The sequence below is a fragment of the Trichosurus vulpecula genome, chromosome 3 (genome assembly GCF_011100635.1).
Source record: "Trichosurus vulpecula isolate mTriVul1 chromosome 3, mTriVul1.pri, whole genome shotgun sequence".
Lineage (NCBI taxonomy): Eukaryota > Metazoa > Chordata > Mammalia > Diprotodontia > Phalangeridae > Trichosurus > Trichosurus vulpecula.
Genome location: NC_050575.1, coordinates 42636716 through 42653330, shown reverse-complemented (window position 1 = coordinate 42653330; position 16615 = coordinate 42636716). Strand labels below are relative to the sequence as shown.

Below are 16615 nucleotides of genomic sequence, written 5' to 3'. Positions count from 1 at the left end.
TATACACACAAATATTTATAATCCCTCCTACATGTGTTGCCTCTCCCTTATTAGAATGTGAGCTCCTAGAGAGTGGGGACTGGTTTCATTTTCTATTGTATCCTTCAGCATTTAGCCCAATTCTTGGAACATAGTAAATGCCTAAAGATGCTTTTTTCAATTCATTCACTCTTCTAGAGAGGTTCATCAAGGCCACATAGCAGAAGAGATAAGTATTTACATAGCATCCAAAAACAAGTCAACTAGTGACTTTTTACTGTCCCTTTTCCACCACACCACACTTTATTACTTCTTTATATTGCATGGTTTATCAAAATATACATAACTAAATAATGGTGGGTGATAGAGAAATTTCTTGTGTTTATGAAGTCCAAATCAAAACATACATATACATGGAGAAATTTGCCTGCAAAATTCACATATTGCTTAATAAAATGATTAGAAACAATAAATAGTTTAGAAAGTCTGATGAAGAGATCCAACTAAGTAGAGTCATTCTGGGGGCATTTAAGCTTGAAATAGAATGGAGACAACAGACAAAAAAAGAGACTTGTAAAGATTTTAAATTAAATTTTTTTCCTCAATTACATTAAAATTTTTTAACATTCATTTTTAAAAAAACTGATTTCCAAATTCTATTCCTCCTTTCCACCCCCCTCCTCTAGAAGGCAAGCAATTTGATGTAGATTAGACATGGGCAGTTATGTAGAACATTTCCATATTAGCTATATTGCAAAGGAAAAAAAATACAGACCAGAGAGAGAGAGTGAGCCAAAAAAAGTATACTTCAATCTGCATTCAGACTCCATCAGTTCTTTCACTGAAGGTAGATAGCATTTTTTCATCATAAGTCCTTTGGAACTGTCTTGTGTCATTGCATTGCTGAGAATAGCCAAGTCATTCACAGTTGATCGTTGTATAATATTGTCACTGTGTACAATGTTCTTTTGGTCCTGCTCACTTCATTTTGCTTCAGTTCATGTAAGTCTTTCCAGGTTTTAATGAAGGCATCCTGCTTATCGTTTCTTATTGCACAATAATATTCTATCACATTCATATATCACAACTTGTTTAGTCATTCCCCTATTGATTGGCATCCCCTCAGTCTCCAATTCTTTGCCCACAAAAGAGTAATTGTAAATGTTTTTGTACATATGGGACCATTTTCCTTTTTTAAGAAATCTGTTTGGGATAAAGACCTAGTAGTGGTATTGCTGGGTCAAAGGATCACTATGCCCTTTCCAAATTGCTCTCCAGAATGGTTGGATCAGTGTTTTTTTAGTGTCTATTTTTCCATAGCACTTCCAATATTTGCCATATTAGCCAATCTGAAAGGTGTGAGGATAGTACCTCAGAGTTGTTTTAATTTGCATTTCTCTAATCAACAGTGATTTAGAGCAATTTTTCATATGACTATAGATAACTTTAATTTCTTCATCTGAAAAATTCCTGTTCATATCCTTTGACCATTTATCAACTGGGGAATGACTTGTATTACAATAATTATAACTCAGTTCTATGTATATTTGAGAAATGAGTCCTTTATCAGAGAGATTTAATGTAATTTTTTTGCACTTCCCTGCTTTATTTGTAATCTTGGCTGCATTAACTTTGTTTCTGTAAAAACTTTTTAAATTTTATGCAATCAAAATTATACATTTTACATTCTGTAATGCTCTCTATCTCTTGTTTGGTCATAAATTCTTCCCTTATATATAGGTCTGAGCAGTAAAATTTTCTTTGCTCCCCTAATTTGCTTGTATCATCTTTTATGTCTAAATCATGTACCTGTTTTAAGCTTATCTTGGCATATGTTGTGAGATGCTGGTCTATGCCTAGTTTCTGTCTGCTTTCTAATTTTCCCAACAATTTTTGTCAAACAGTAAATTCTCTTACCAAAAGCTTCAATCTTTATGCTTGTCAAACACTAGATTACTATGGTTATTTACCATTCTGTATTGTGTACCTAATCTATTCCACTGATTCACTGTTATATTTCTTAGTCAATACCAGATTAGTGTGATGATTACCACTTTGTAACAGAGCATGAGATCTTCCTTCATATTTATTTTTTCAAGGATGTTCTTTTTTTTTCCTTTTTATTTCCTCTTCCCCACCCCAGCTTTTTCACATCACTTTCCTGGGTATTCCTGACCTTTTGTTCTTCCAGATCAATTTTGTTATTATTTTTTTCTAGCTCTCTAAAATAATTTTTTTGGTAATTTGATTGGTGTGGCACTGAAGAAAGAAGTTAATTTATGTATAATTGTCATTTTATTATATTGATATGGTCAGTTATGCTGATGGTTTTCCTAATATTGAACTAATCTTGCATTCCTGGTATAAGATCCATGTGATATAATGTTGTAATCTCCTTGCTAATATTTTATTTAAAAGTTTTCCATCAATATTCCTTGTGAATTTGGTAAGACTCCTTCTTTGCTTATTTTTCCTATTATGACACAAATATGGCTTTGATACCTAAACCCGAAAGAGTGAAAACAGAGAAAGAAAACAATAGACCAATTTACCTAGTGAATATTGATGCAAAAATTTTAACACTCCAAATTCAAAATCCCCAATTAAACACCAAACTGGAATTAATTTTTCTTTAAATGTGTGGTAGAATTAGCTTGTCAATCCATCTGGTCCTGGGGATTTTTCCTTAGGGAACTCATTTATGGCTTGTTCAATTTCTTTTTCTGAGATAGGATTATTTATTCAATTTCCTCTTTTGTTAATCTGGGCAATTTATATTTTTGAAAATACCCATTTCACTTAAATTGTAAGATTTATTGGCATAAAATTGGACAAAATACCTATTAATAATTGCTTTAATTTCCTCTTCATTGGTGGTAAATTCACTCTTTTCATTTTTGATACTGGTAAAATAAGCCACTAGTTAATCTGATTTTATAAAACCAGCTCCTAACATTATTTATTTTTATATATTTTATATTTATTTATTTATTATTTCCTACTTTAAAATTTATTAATGTTTCCTTTGATTTTCAGAATTTCCAATTAGGCATTTAATTAGGATTTTTAATTTGGTTTCTTTTCTAGTTTTTTTTTTAAATTTGCATGCCCTGTTCTTTCTCTCTTTTATTGATGTAAGCATTTAGAGATAGAAAATTCCCCTTATGTACTGCTTTGGCTGTATCCCCATATATTTTCATATGTTGTCTATTGGTGTCATTCTCTTTAATGACAAATTAATGATTTAAGGACAAATAATAATTTAATGATAAATTATTGAATGTTTCTATTTGTTTTTGACCCACTATTCTTTAGGATTAGATTATTTAATTTCCTGTGAATTTAATTTATATTTCCATGGTCCTTTATTGAGTATGATTTCTATTGCATTACAGTCTGAAAGGGATGTATTTAATATTTTTGCATTTGGTTGTGAGGTTTTCATGCCCTAGCACATGGCCAATTTTTGTGAGGTTGCCATATACAGCTGAGAAAAATGTATAGTAATTTTCATTTCCATTTAGTTTTCTCCAGAGGTCCATCATATCTAACTTTTCTAAAATTCTACTCATTTCCTTAACTTCTTTCTTGTTTTTTTGGTGGTTAGATTTATCTAGCTCTTAGAGGGGAAAGTTGAGGTACCTCAATAGTGTAGTTTAACTATTTCCTCCTATAACTCATTTAACTTTCCCTTTAAGAATCTGGATGCTATGCCATTTGATATATATATATATATATATGTATATATATATATATATATATATGTATATATATATATATATATATATTTATTGTTAATATTTCTTCATTGCCTATGGTATCTTTTAGCAAAAAGTAGCTTTCCTGTTTATGTCTTTTAATTAGGTCTGTTTTTGCTATAGCTTTATCTGAGATCATGATCACTCCCCCTGCTTTTTTTTGTTACCTTAGCTGAAGCATAATAGATTTTATTCCAGTCCTTTATTTTTATTCTATGTGTATCTCCGTTTCAAGTGTTTCTTGTAAACAACATATTTGATTCTGGTTTTTAATCCATCCTGTTATCTGCTTCCATTTTTATGAGTGAGTTCATCCCACTCACATTCACTGTTATGATTATTAACTGTGTATTTCCCTCCATCCTATTTTTTCCTGTTTATCATATTCTTTCTCTGTCTCTCTCTCTCTCTCCCCCATCCCTATCCCTATCACTCCTCAAGAGTCTATTTTGTTTTTGACCACTTCATCCCTTAATCTGTATTCCCTTCTATCAATTCTCCACCCCACCCTCCATCTCTTATCACTTTTCCCTCCTACTTCCCAGTAAGGTAAGATAAATTTCCATACCCAACTGAGTTTTTATATTACTCTTCTTTGAGTCCAATGAGAATAAAGTTTAAGCATTGACTGCCACCTCCTGTCCCATATTCCCTATCCATTGTAAAAGCTCTTTCTTTCAATATCTCTTTTGTGAGTTAATTTTTCCAGTTCTTCCTCTCTCTTCCCCCCTCTCCTAGTGTGTCCCTTTTTCTCATCCCTTCATTTAAAAAAAAATCATCCCATCATAGTCAACTCACACCCATGCCCTCTGTCTATGTATACTCCTTCTATCTGTCTTAATAATGATAAAATTCTTAGGAGTTATAATTATCATCTTCCCGTATGGAAATGTAAACAGTTTAACCTTATTAAACCCTATACTTTCTTTTTCACATTTACCTTATGTTTCTGCATCTTGTATTTGAAAGTCAAATTTTCTATTCAACTCTGGTCTTTTAATCAGGAATGCTTGAAAGTCCTCTATTTCATTAAATATCTATTTTCCCCCCGAAGGATTATACTCAGTTTTGCTGAGTATGTTATTCTTGGTTGCAATCCTAGCTCCTTTGCCTTCTGGAATATAATGTTCCAAGCCCTACAATCCTCCAGTGTGGAAACTGCTAAACCTTTTGTGATCGACTGTGGCTCCACAATATTTGAATTGTTTCCTTTAGGCTGCTTGCAGTATTTTCTTCTTGACCTGGGAGCTCTGGAATTTAGCTCTAATATTCCTGGAAGTTTTCATTTTGAAATCTCTTTTAGAAGGTTATCACTGGATTATTTTCATTTCTATTTTACCCTCTGGTTCTAGGATATCAGAGAATTTTTTCTTGATAATTTCTTGAAATACGATGTATAGGCTCTTTTTTCATCATAGCTTTCAGGCAGTACAATAATTCAGGGTTTTTTGTGCTGCTGTTTTCAGAGTTAGTTCTAGGAGTTTGTAAGTTTTTAGTGCTTCTAAGATAGTATGATCTAGGGAGAGTTGTAGTTTCTCTTCTCCTAGCCTGTGCTCTGGTCTTTATCCAAGAAGAGACCTTGTTTCCCCATATCCACAAGTGCTAGCACTCTTCTCCACCCTGGAACTCTGACCAGGGTTCTAGCTCCTATATGGCCACAAATGATATTGCTCCTTTTGGCCCTGGAACTGTAAACAGGTCCTTTGATCCACTACAGCCACAGGTGTTATTGCTCCTTTGTGTCTTAGAACTAAGATCAGGTCCACTGCTCCCTTGTGAGCAACCTCAAACACTCTTCTCCATCCTGGAACTGTGACCAGGGCCTCTGTTTCCTTTTGGCCACAAGCATTAGTGCTCCTCTTTGCCCTGGGACTGTGACCTGGAACTGTGTATGAGCAATGCAACAGGGTCCTGAACCCAGCTCCAGCAAAAGGTCCTCTGCAATCTTTCTGACCAGTTGTCTGATCCACTTATCATTTGTGGGCTGAGAGCTGCCATTGCTGCAGCCACCTTCAAGGTCTGCTGATAGAGTCTTAGGCATTGTGTTCCAAATCAACCACTACCCTGGAGAGAGACCTTTCTTACTGACCTCCTTGGTCAGTACTGACCAGTCTTGGGCTGGAAAATCATTTCACTCAACCTTTGGTTGGTTCTGTTTCTACAGAATTTGAGTTGAGGCATTATTTTAAAGTTGCTTAGAGGGGAATTTGGGTGAGTTCAGTTGAGTTTCTGCTCGTACTCCACCATGTGGCCTCTGTAAATATTTTTATAGCCAACTTGAGGTCCATGGGAACCATGACATTTGTATGAGGAAGTTGAAATGGCCTTGTAGAAAAAGATGGTAAATGCAGCTGGACTAGACCAATTACATCCAGAGGATATCCATACTCGGAAGCAAACAAATTGAGGGTACTGAGAAATTAATTCTCAAGATATCTGAAAAACAGGAGGATACCAAATGCTTAAAAAATCTCAGGCATCCTTCTTCCCTCCAAAAGGCAAAACTGAGAATATAAGAATAGTAATTGACCTTGTCTAATTTATCTCTTCAAAGTATTATGAGAATGACTGACACACACAGGGCATCTTTGATGAATGGGGCAGTATTTTTGGGCTTTTGCAAGCAACATTTTATACAATACTATGTCTTCAGTCATACATGTTCAAAAAGGCATAGAGAATACAAGATCCCACTCTGCTTCATTATGAAACAAAAGGCATTTGATTCAGAAGTATAAAAGTCCACCTTACGAACTATTCAACAAGGTATCACCCTATGCATTAGAAAAATCAAACTTTCTTATAGAAAATAATTTGTTTGCTGTTCCTCTGTATATGAGACACAATACATGAAGAAAGATGTATGTTTACCACATTAATTTGCCTAGAATTGGGCAGAATACTTAAGGAAAAGTGATTTCCTAATGAAGTTCTCCAGATGTTCTTGCTTGTGGATGACAGGTTGCTGACTAAACAAAGTCCTAAAACAGTGCATAGCTTCCCAACTGAGACCTGTAAATACTGAAGAAAAAAATAAGTCCTGAACGCATGAAGAATTGCTATTGTCCATGTAGTTGGACAGACAACTCTAAGAACTCATCAGTCAATACACAGACACTGGACAGACACTGACAATGTGTAATGAATTGTGCTCACAATTGAGCAGGAGAACCTGATTACTTTTGGGAAATCTCACAGTTCCTTTAAGGACTCTAAGCTTATTTCTGATACCAAGGTTCATCTTTTAACATCAGTATCCTTCTGATGGTGCTGTATGGCCAAAAGTTATGGAATACTAGTCTGAAGAACTGACTTGATGACCACCTAAAGGGCAATGGGTAGGTCATATAGTGGGCTGAGCTGGCTACAATAAATTACAAATGAGGAATTGCATGAAAATCATATAAAAGGATGTCAGAAACATTTGAAGGGTAACAAAAGGAAATAAGCATTTACAAACACCTATTTGTGCCAGGCACTATGCTAAGCACTTTTCCAAACATTACTCATTTGACCCTCATAACAATCCTGGAGGGAGGGGTAGGTGCTATTATAATTCCCATTTTATAGTTGGAGAAACTGAAGCAAACAGTGGCTATGTGATTTGCCCTGAGTCATAAAGCTAGTAAGTATGTGAGGTCAGATTTGAACTGGAAAATGACTGGAAAAAGTGATGATCTAATCATGTAGCAAGTGCGAAGATAACCAAGGTACAGCTCAGTCTTTATCTATACCCAAAGGAAAGTTCCTAGCACTCTGAGTGAACCTTCTGTGGTAGTTTCATGTTAACATATGGTCAAGTGTCTCTCAGGATAGGTAGGCAGGAGCAAGTTGAGATAGGGTCATAGATTTAGGACTTGCCTGCCCCAAGTGGAGTAAACAGATAAAAAATATTAACGAATAGGAAAGGAGACACAGACAACAAATGTATGTTATAAGTAGGTATTAACAGATTTTGATCTGCACCAATGAAGTTAGTACTCTCACACAGCTGAGATCTCAGATCTAAGTGTCTAAATAACATTGCAATAGTAATAGGAATAGCTAGTGTTTATAAAGCACTTTACAAATATTTTCTTATTTTATTTTCATAATAACCCTAGGAGGTAGGTGCTACTGTTATCTCCATTCTAAAGGAAAGAGAACTGAGGAAGGCAGAGCTCTATTAGTGACTTGCCCAGTATCATACTGCTAGTAAGTATCTAAGACTGGATTTGAATTCAGGTCTTACTTATCCAGGTCCAGTAGTCTATGTAGTGTGCCATCTAGTTGCCTATACATATATATATAGTATCTTGGAAGAGAAAATCCAAAATTCATTCTAAGTGATAGCACACTTACCTTTGATTTGAGGTAGACATTTGCTGATGACACTTTTGCAATTTTGCATATGTAACTAACTAATGAAATGACACAAAGAATGACTAGGCTATCACTAATTAGTGCTTGAGCAAATATTGTCCATTTCAATTGATTTTCTGAAATATCTCCATGAACTAACACTGAACAAGTTAAGTTCGTCACCAAAAAGAGAAGGCTTGCCAACATAAATCCCAGATGTAGAAGAATTCTGAAAAAAAAGGAAACCTGTTAGGTGCATTTAAAAAAATAATGGAAGAAACTTAAAAATCAGTTCATGCTTCCTCAGATATATTAACTTCATAACCTCATTCAAACAAACTTTACTAATGGAACATAAATACAAAACTGACAGAAAGGACAACACTAGGAGTAGTAAAGCTCAAAAGGAGTTGAGGTTAGTGAGAAATGCTAAGAATAACAAAAAATTATTTTTTAAAAGCTATGTTGAAGAAAAAGAGGATTAAAGAAAGAACAGGACCGCTATTTGAGGTAGATGGTATGATGATAAACGATAATTATCCTCTTTTTTATACAGTACTTTGACATTTACAAAAGCACTTTCTTCATTACTTGGGAGGTAAAATTTACATAAATTATCCCATTTTACACGGGAAAATGAGGCTCTGAGAAATAAAGTGACTTCTACTTTATTCTATAAGGTTATAGGGAAGGACTTTAGCCAGAGTCTGACCATAAGTCTAGGATCTTATTTACCCTTCTAACAGATGGTGATGATTATGATAACAAAGAGAAGACAGAATTACTAAACTTACTCTGTAGGTCTATAGATCGGTGGGCAGAAATCTGAAAGAGGTCGCACTGGTGCTACAAGCACTCTATCCACTATACTGAAATTTAGTTTGAATGATTTATTTAATCTATGAATTTCAAGGCTTTTAATGAGCATGATCATAGAAAGTTAGAGCTAGCAAGGGCTGATCTTAAATACCATCTAGTAAGACGACTTCATTTGACTGATGTGTCAGAAAAGTAAAGTGACTTTCCTAAGATCATATGTTAGTGACCTATCAGAGATTAGAACCCAGATTTCCTAATTGAGTAAGTACTTAACACTGACAGTTTATAACCCATGCATTGCTATAGAAATATGAGTTCTTAAACTAACAAGTATAGGAACAAATACTATTTCGTGGAATTATAAAGAAATTCCATCCCAAACTAGAATAACATGTCTCTATCACAATTATTAGAAATTACTTCAAAGAAGAGAGTAGAAATCAGCAGTAACATTTAGAAAGAGAGAGACAACTAACTGAATAGATTGACTCCCAAATTAAATAGTTACATTGAATTAACACTTAAATGCAATTTGAAAATAAAAAGTGAATTTTACCCACAATTTTACCACAATACTTTTGGCAACTTTCACATATATTTTTAAAACTTAGCTCAAATCTTCTAAACTGTACTTTCACTGCTGATTTATCAGGCAGGAAACATCCCATTTGTCATTAAGTATTTCTGCTTATTATACTTACTTGTTTTTGTCAAGTTCAGCTGCACATCTGACTTTACAGATAATCTATAAAGAAAGATTTGAAAAATGCATTAGCAAATATAATTGAGCACTGATATTTACTTGGCCATGTTTTGTATATTTACAAAATATTAGTAGTAGTCAGCTACTAAAAAATAAAGTTAAACTGAAACCAGTTTGATTTTTCTTCCCATTAAAAAAGAACTAACTGTTAAAAAATAGCTAGTATTTATATAGTGTTTTAAGGTTTGCAAAGAGCTTTACATTTATTATCTTATTTGATCCTCACAGCAACTCTGCCAGGTAGGGGTTATTATTCTTATTTTACAGAGAAAGGCATTGAGGCTAAGAGAAATTAAATGACTTGCCTGGAGTAACAGAACCAGTAAACATCTGAGACAGGATTTGAATTCAGGTCTTTCTGCCTCTAAATTTTATTACTTTGTGGTGGCTATTTCTATTTACATTGTTGTAGTAATCATATTATACATTGTTGCTATAGCTCCACTTTCTTTACTCTGTATCAATTCATTTAAGTGTTTTCACACTTTGCTGTATTCATCACATTCTTTTGTTTCTTATAGCACAGTAACGTTCCATTATATTCATGTTAGTTTAGGTATCACCAATCAACATATGTTCATTCTGTTTCCAGTTCTTTGCTATCACACAAAGGGCTACTAGAATGATTTTTCTGTGTATTACAGGGACCTTCTTTTTTATCCATGACCTTCTTGAAGTATATGCCTATTTGTAGAACCTCTGGGCCAAAGAATTTATATATTATAGTCACTATGTAGAATTCCAAACTGCTTTGTGAAATGGTCGTGCTGATTCATAGCTCCACCATCGATGCAATAGTGTTATCTTTCCACAGGCCCTCCAAATAATCATTCCCATCATTTGCCATCTTTGCTGTGATGTAAAATTTCAGAGTTGTCTTGATATAAATTTCTCTTATTATTAGTGATTTTTAGCATTCTTTCATATGGTTAATAGTTTGAAATTCTTTTAAGAACTATTTGTATCTGCTGACCATTTATCTGTTGGGCAATGGCTTTTGTGTGTATGTATATATACACATACATGCATATGTACATATATATCTAAATATACATACATACATACATACATACATACATACATCTGAGTTATCTATACATCTTGGATACTAAATCTTTATTTGGGAAAACAGATACAAAAAACCTTCCTTCCATTCAACCACTTCCCTTCTTATTCTGAATGTATTTTTGGCAGCTTTTCACTTTCATACAATCAAAATTATCTATTTTATCTATTGAAATTGCCTTTATCCCACTTGGTTAAAAGCATATTTACCCACAGGTGTGAAAGATATATGTTCTGTTGCTCTTCCGATTTTTTTGCGGTTTGGTTTTTAATATTCAGGTCATGTATTGAATTTGAATTTTTGCATAATATAAGATGATGACTTAAGTCTAATTTCTTCCAGATTTATTTACAATATTCCAAGCAATTCTTATGAAGTAGGGAGTTCTTTCCTAAATACTTAATGTTTTGAAGTTTACCAATAATGAATTGATATTCCTCATTTCTGATTTACTCCTCTCTCTATCACTGATCTAATTGTTTATTTTTACTAACCAATACTAAATGGCATTTTTGTTTGATGCTTTATAGTATAGAATAGGGTCTGGAAGTGCTATTCCCTTTTCATTCTTAACTTTTTTCATTTTTTCTTGATTTTCTAATTATTTTGTTCTTCTGGGACTGAGTTCTGTTACTACTTTATTAACTTCTGTAAGCATCCAATTGATAATTTGATTGGTACAGTATAAAAAATATAAATTAACTTTGATGCTATAATCATATTGGCACAGCCTAGACAGGAGCACTGAACATTTCTCCAACTACTTGAATTGTTCTTTATTTTTTTAAGGAATATTTTACAATTGAAGCTCTACAAGAATTTCATGTGCTTTTGGAGACTGACATCTAAATAGCTTATGCATTTATAGTTATTTTGAATGTGGTAACCCTTTCTGTTTTTGATTTTTGAATTTTGTTATTATAATGTAGAAGTGCTTTTGAATTTGGGGGCTTATTGTGTATCCTGCAACTTTGTTGAAATAGCTAATATCTTTGAAAATTCCATGAGTTTTCCAAGTAAATCATTATGTTAATAGGCACAGTTTTATATACTCTGTCTTTACATCATTAATTTCCTTCCATGTCTTATTACCTTGTTGGTTGTTTTAGAATTATACCAAACAATGAGTGTGTGTATAGAGGAAGTGGACATCCTTGCTTTACGCCTGTATTTTTCAAGAACACTTCCAGGGGTGGAGCCAAGATGGTGTAGAGAAGCTAGGAAGTTACCTAAGCTCTCCCCAGTTTCCCTTGGAAACAATATTAAATGAAGCCTCTAAATCATTTCTGGAGAGACAGAACCCACAAAAAGATGGAATGAAACAACTGTCCAGCTTAAGATAACTTAAAAGGAATTCAGGAAAGGTCTGTCTCACTTGGGTAAAAGAGGAGCACAGACCAGCATGGATGTCATATGGGCAAGCCAGCAAGAGGCTCAGCCCATAGCACAGATCAGCAACTGAGGCACCTTGGTTGTCCTAGCTTATCGGGCCAGCAGTGAGGTTTCTAGCCTTGGTACAGAAAGCAAACTGCAAGCTCCAGAATCTTAGCACAACAGGGCGTGATGAGGCTGGGCCACTCCCAGCACAGCAGGCAAGCTACAAGCACCTGAGTCTCCAGCACACAAAGCCAGTGACCAGGCCCCTGTCGCTGAGCACAAGAAACCTGGGACAGAGGCCCCTGTGCTCCAGCAGGAAAATTCAACTTTAAAAGCCAGGAAATAGGCAAACAAGATGAGCAAAAAGCAAAAACGAACACTGACCTTAGAGAGTTACTATAGCAACAGGGAAGATCAAAACACAAACTCAGAAGAGGACAACATTGTCAATATATTGTAGGGTTAAGGGGATATAAGATCTTCCCCATCCATTAATAGGCCTACGTGACCACATGTATTCCCTTTTTTCCTTAGAACAGGGGCCATGTTCCCAGGTCTAAAGGTACACAGGTATTTCAACCATGGATGTCTTGCTGCTTTGAGCTCTGGCCTAGGTTGCTGCTGTGACACATCCTGAGTCACATAGAGCCCACTGAGTGAGGAACTTCCCTAAGGGGAAGCTTGCTTAGGGGATGCTTGCTTTCAGGAAGGCTTCGTCACCTTTTGGTACTAAGCTAATTAGGCACTGAGTCATGAGGGCTGTGATGCCTTCAGGCCCCCGAGCTTATTAGCCAAAAGTGTCTATATATTCTGAGGTGAGATTTTGCTTTGGGGGCTTACTCATGAGAAGGACCTTTTCATTTTCTGGACGTGACTCTGGATAGCCATTTGTTAAGGAGCCCCCCCAACTACTCAGATGTTGGTGCTCCCCTGGTCCGGTGATGTTAAAGTGTGTATCAAGATTACTAGATAGTTGGAGCCCTGTCTATTGGATCTTTGTGCTAATTTTTCTGCTTGTGTTTTCTCCATGTTCAGGATGCTGACCTTTTCCCTGAACTAGTGAATGACATTGTTTAATTAAAGTAGGATTGTTAACCTCTTTTGAGTTATTTTTCCTTTAGAAAAGCAGATCAAAGAACCTATGCTGGCAGACCATCCTGAGTTTGCTAGGGTACTTGCCAATACATATACCTCAAAGGGAAATAATGAATTGGTCCCAAGGCAAAAAATACTTCTTGGAAGAGCTCAAGAAGGATTTTAAAAGTCAAATAAGAGAGACAGAAGAAAAACTGGGAAAAAAAATGAGAGATGTGCAAGAAAGAGTCAACAGCTTAGAAAAGGAAGGACAAAAATTGACTGAAGAAAACAATTCTTTAAAACATACAATTGATCAAGTGGAAAAAAACCCACTGAAAAAAAAACAATTCCTTAAAAAGTAGAATTGGTCAAATGGAAAAGGAGGTACAAAAACTCACTGAAGAAAATAATTTCTTAAAAATTAGACTTGGGCAAGTGGAAGCTAATGACTCTATGAGACATTAAGAATCAGTCCAACAAAATCAAACAAATGAAAAAATAGAAGAAAATGTAAAATACCTCATTGCAAAAACCACTGACCTGTAAAATAGATCCAGGAGAGATAATTTAAGAATTGTTGGTCTACCTGAAAGCCATGATAAAAAAAAAGAGCCTGGCATCATCATTTAAAAAATTATCAAGAAAAACTACCCTGATATTCTAGAACCAGAGGGTAAAATAGTATTGAAAGAATTCACCAATCACCTCCTGAAAAAGATTCCAAAATGAAAATTCCATTGTAGCCAACTTCGAGAATTAACAGGTCAAGGAGAAAATACTGCAAGCAGCCAGAAAGAAACAATTCAAATATCAAGGAGCCATAGTCAGGATTGCACAGAATTTAGCAGCTTCTACATTAAAGTATCAGAGGGCTTGGATTATTATATTTCAGAGGGCAAAGGAGTTAGGATTACAACCAAGAATCACCTATCCAGCAAAACTCAGTATAATCCTTCAGGGGAAAAAATAGACATTCAATGAGATAGACGACTTTCAAGCATTCTTGATGAAAAGACCAGAGTTGAATAGAAAATTTGACTTTCAAATATAAGACTCAAGAGAAGCATAAAAAGGTAAACAGGAAAGAAAAAAAAAACCTTGTTATTCAATAAGATTTAAACTGTTTTCCCTACACAGGAAGATACTTGTAACTCTTGAGAACTGTATCTCTGTTAGGGCAGTTAGAAGGCATATACATAGACAGAAAGTATGAATATTAGTTGACTTTGATGTGATCATAAAAAAAATTGAGGCATGAAGAAAAGGATTGTACTGGGAGAAGAGGAAAGAGAGAAGAAGAATAGGGCAAATTATATCACATGAAGAAACATAAAATACCTATTACAGGCGAGAGAAAGAAGGGAGAGGGTGAACATTGTTTGAACCTTACTTTCATCAGATTTGGCTCAAAGAGGGAATAACATATATACTCAGGTGGGTATAGAAAATTATCTTACCCTATAGGGAAGTAGGAAGGGAAGGGAAAAAGCAGGGACGACAGAAGGGAGGGCAGATTGAGGGAGGTGGCGGTCAGAAGCAAAACTGTGGTGACGAGGGACAGGGTGAAAGGAGAGTGAAAAATATAAATGGGGGAAAATAGGATGGAGGGAAGTACACAATTAGTAATCATAACTATGAATGTGAATGGGATAAACTCTCCCATAAAACAGAAGTATATAGCAGAATAAATTAAAAAACAGAATCATACAATATGATGTTTACAAGAAACACATTTGAAGCAGAGAGACACATACAGAGTAAAGATAAAAGTCTGGAGCAAAATAATGCTTCTGCTGAAGTAAAAAAAAATCAGAGGTACCAATCATGGTCTCAGACAAAATAAAAATAGTTGTAATTACAATAGATAAGAAAGGAAATTACTTCTTTCTAAAAGGTACCATAAAAAATGAAGTAATATCAATACTAAACATCCAGATTCTTAGAGGAGAAGTTAATAGGAAGAAATAGCAAAACTATGCTAGTAGGGGATCTCAACCTCTCTTCCTCTCTCTCTCTCTCTCTCTCTCTCAGAACTAGACAAATCTAACCACAAAATAAATAAGAAAGAAATTAAGGAAGTGAACAAAAGTTAGAAAAGTTAGATATGGTAGACCTCTGGGGAAAACTGAATGGGAATAGAAAGAAATATACCTTTTTCTCAGTGGCATATAGCACCTGCACAAAAATTGACCATGTATTCAGGCATAAAAACCTCATAATCTGATACAGGAATGCAATGGACAAAGTAGGAATACTACCAAATTCCTTTTGTGACACAAATACGGTACTGATATCTAAAGCAGGAAGAGCCAAAACAGAGAAAGAAAATTATAGACCATTAATTTCCCTAATAGACATTAGTTTCCCTAATGAATATTGATGTAAAAATTTTAAATAAAATATTAACAAAGAGATTACAACAATTTATTGCAAGTATCATACACTATGACCAGGTGGGATTTATACCAGGACTGCAGGCCTGGTTCAATATTAGGAAAACTATCAGCATAACTGACCATACTGATAACAAAAGCAACAGAAACCTATGATTATCTAAATAGAAGCAGAAAAAGCTTTTGACAAAATATAGCACCCATTCCTATTAAATACACTAGAGAGCATAGGAATAAATGATAAATGATTAACAAATGATTAAAATGATGAGCAGTATCTATCTAAAAGTAACATCAAGCATTATATGTAATGGGGATAAGCTAAAGGATTTCCAGTAAGATAAGGGGTGAAACAAGGATGCCCATTATGACCACTATTATTCAGTACTGTACTAGAAATGTTAGCATTACCAATAAGAGAAGAAAAAGGAGTAGAAGCTATTAGAATAGGCAATGAGAAAACAAAACTATCACTCTTTGCAGATGATATGATGGTAGAGTTAGAGAATCCTAGAACATTAACTAAAAAACTGCTTGAAAGAATTAACAACTTTAGCAAAGTTGCAGGATATAAAATAAGCCCGCATAAATCATCAGCATATGTATATATTATCAACAAAGCTCAGCAGTAAGATTTAGAAAGAGAAATTCCATTTAAAATAACTGGGGAGAGTATAAAATATCTGGGAGTCTGCCTTCCAAGATAAACCCAGGAACTATATGAATGCAATTACAAAACACATTTCACACAAATAAAGTCAGATCTAAACAATTGGAAAATATCAATTGCTCACAGGCAGGCAGGACTAATGTAATAAAGATGACAATTCTACCTAGATAAATTTTCTTATTAAGTGCCATACAAATCAAATTGCCCAAAATTATTTGATAGAACTAGAAAAATAATAACAAAATTCATCTTGAAGAACAAAAGGTGAAGAGTATCAAGTGAATTAATGGAAAAAAATGCAAACATGGTAGCCTAGCCGTACCAGATATAACACTATATTATAGAGCTGCAATCATCAAAATTATTTGGTAT

The 16615-nt window shown here is 34.5% G+C and overlaps 1 protein-coding gene across 1 annotated transcript in view; it reads right to left on the bottom strand.

The window, feature by feature from the left end:
* GPR137C (G protein-coupled receptor 137C) overlaps positions 1-16615 on the bottom strand; it is a 57826-nt gene that overhangs the window by 13270 nt on the left and 27941 nt on the right. Inside the window, exons 2-3 of the mRNA XM_036748539.1 lie at positions 9599-9642; positions 8079-8307 (exon numbers count right to left, since the gene is read on the bottom strand). Of these exons, the coding sequence (XP_036604434.1) occupies positions 8079-8307; positions 9599-9642 (273 nt within the window). The remainder of the gene's footprint in view (positions 1-8078; positions 8308-9598; positions 9643-16615) is intronic.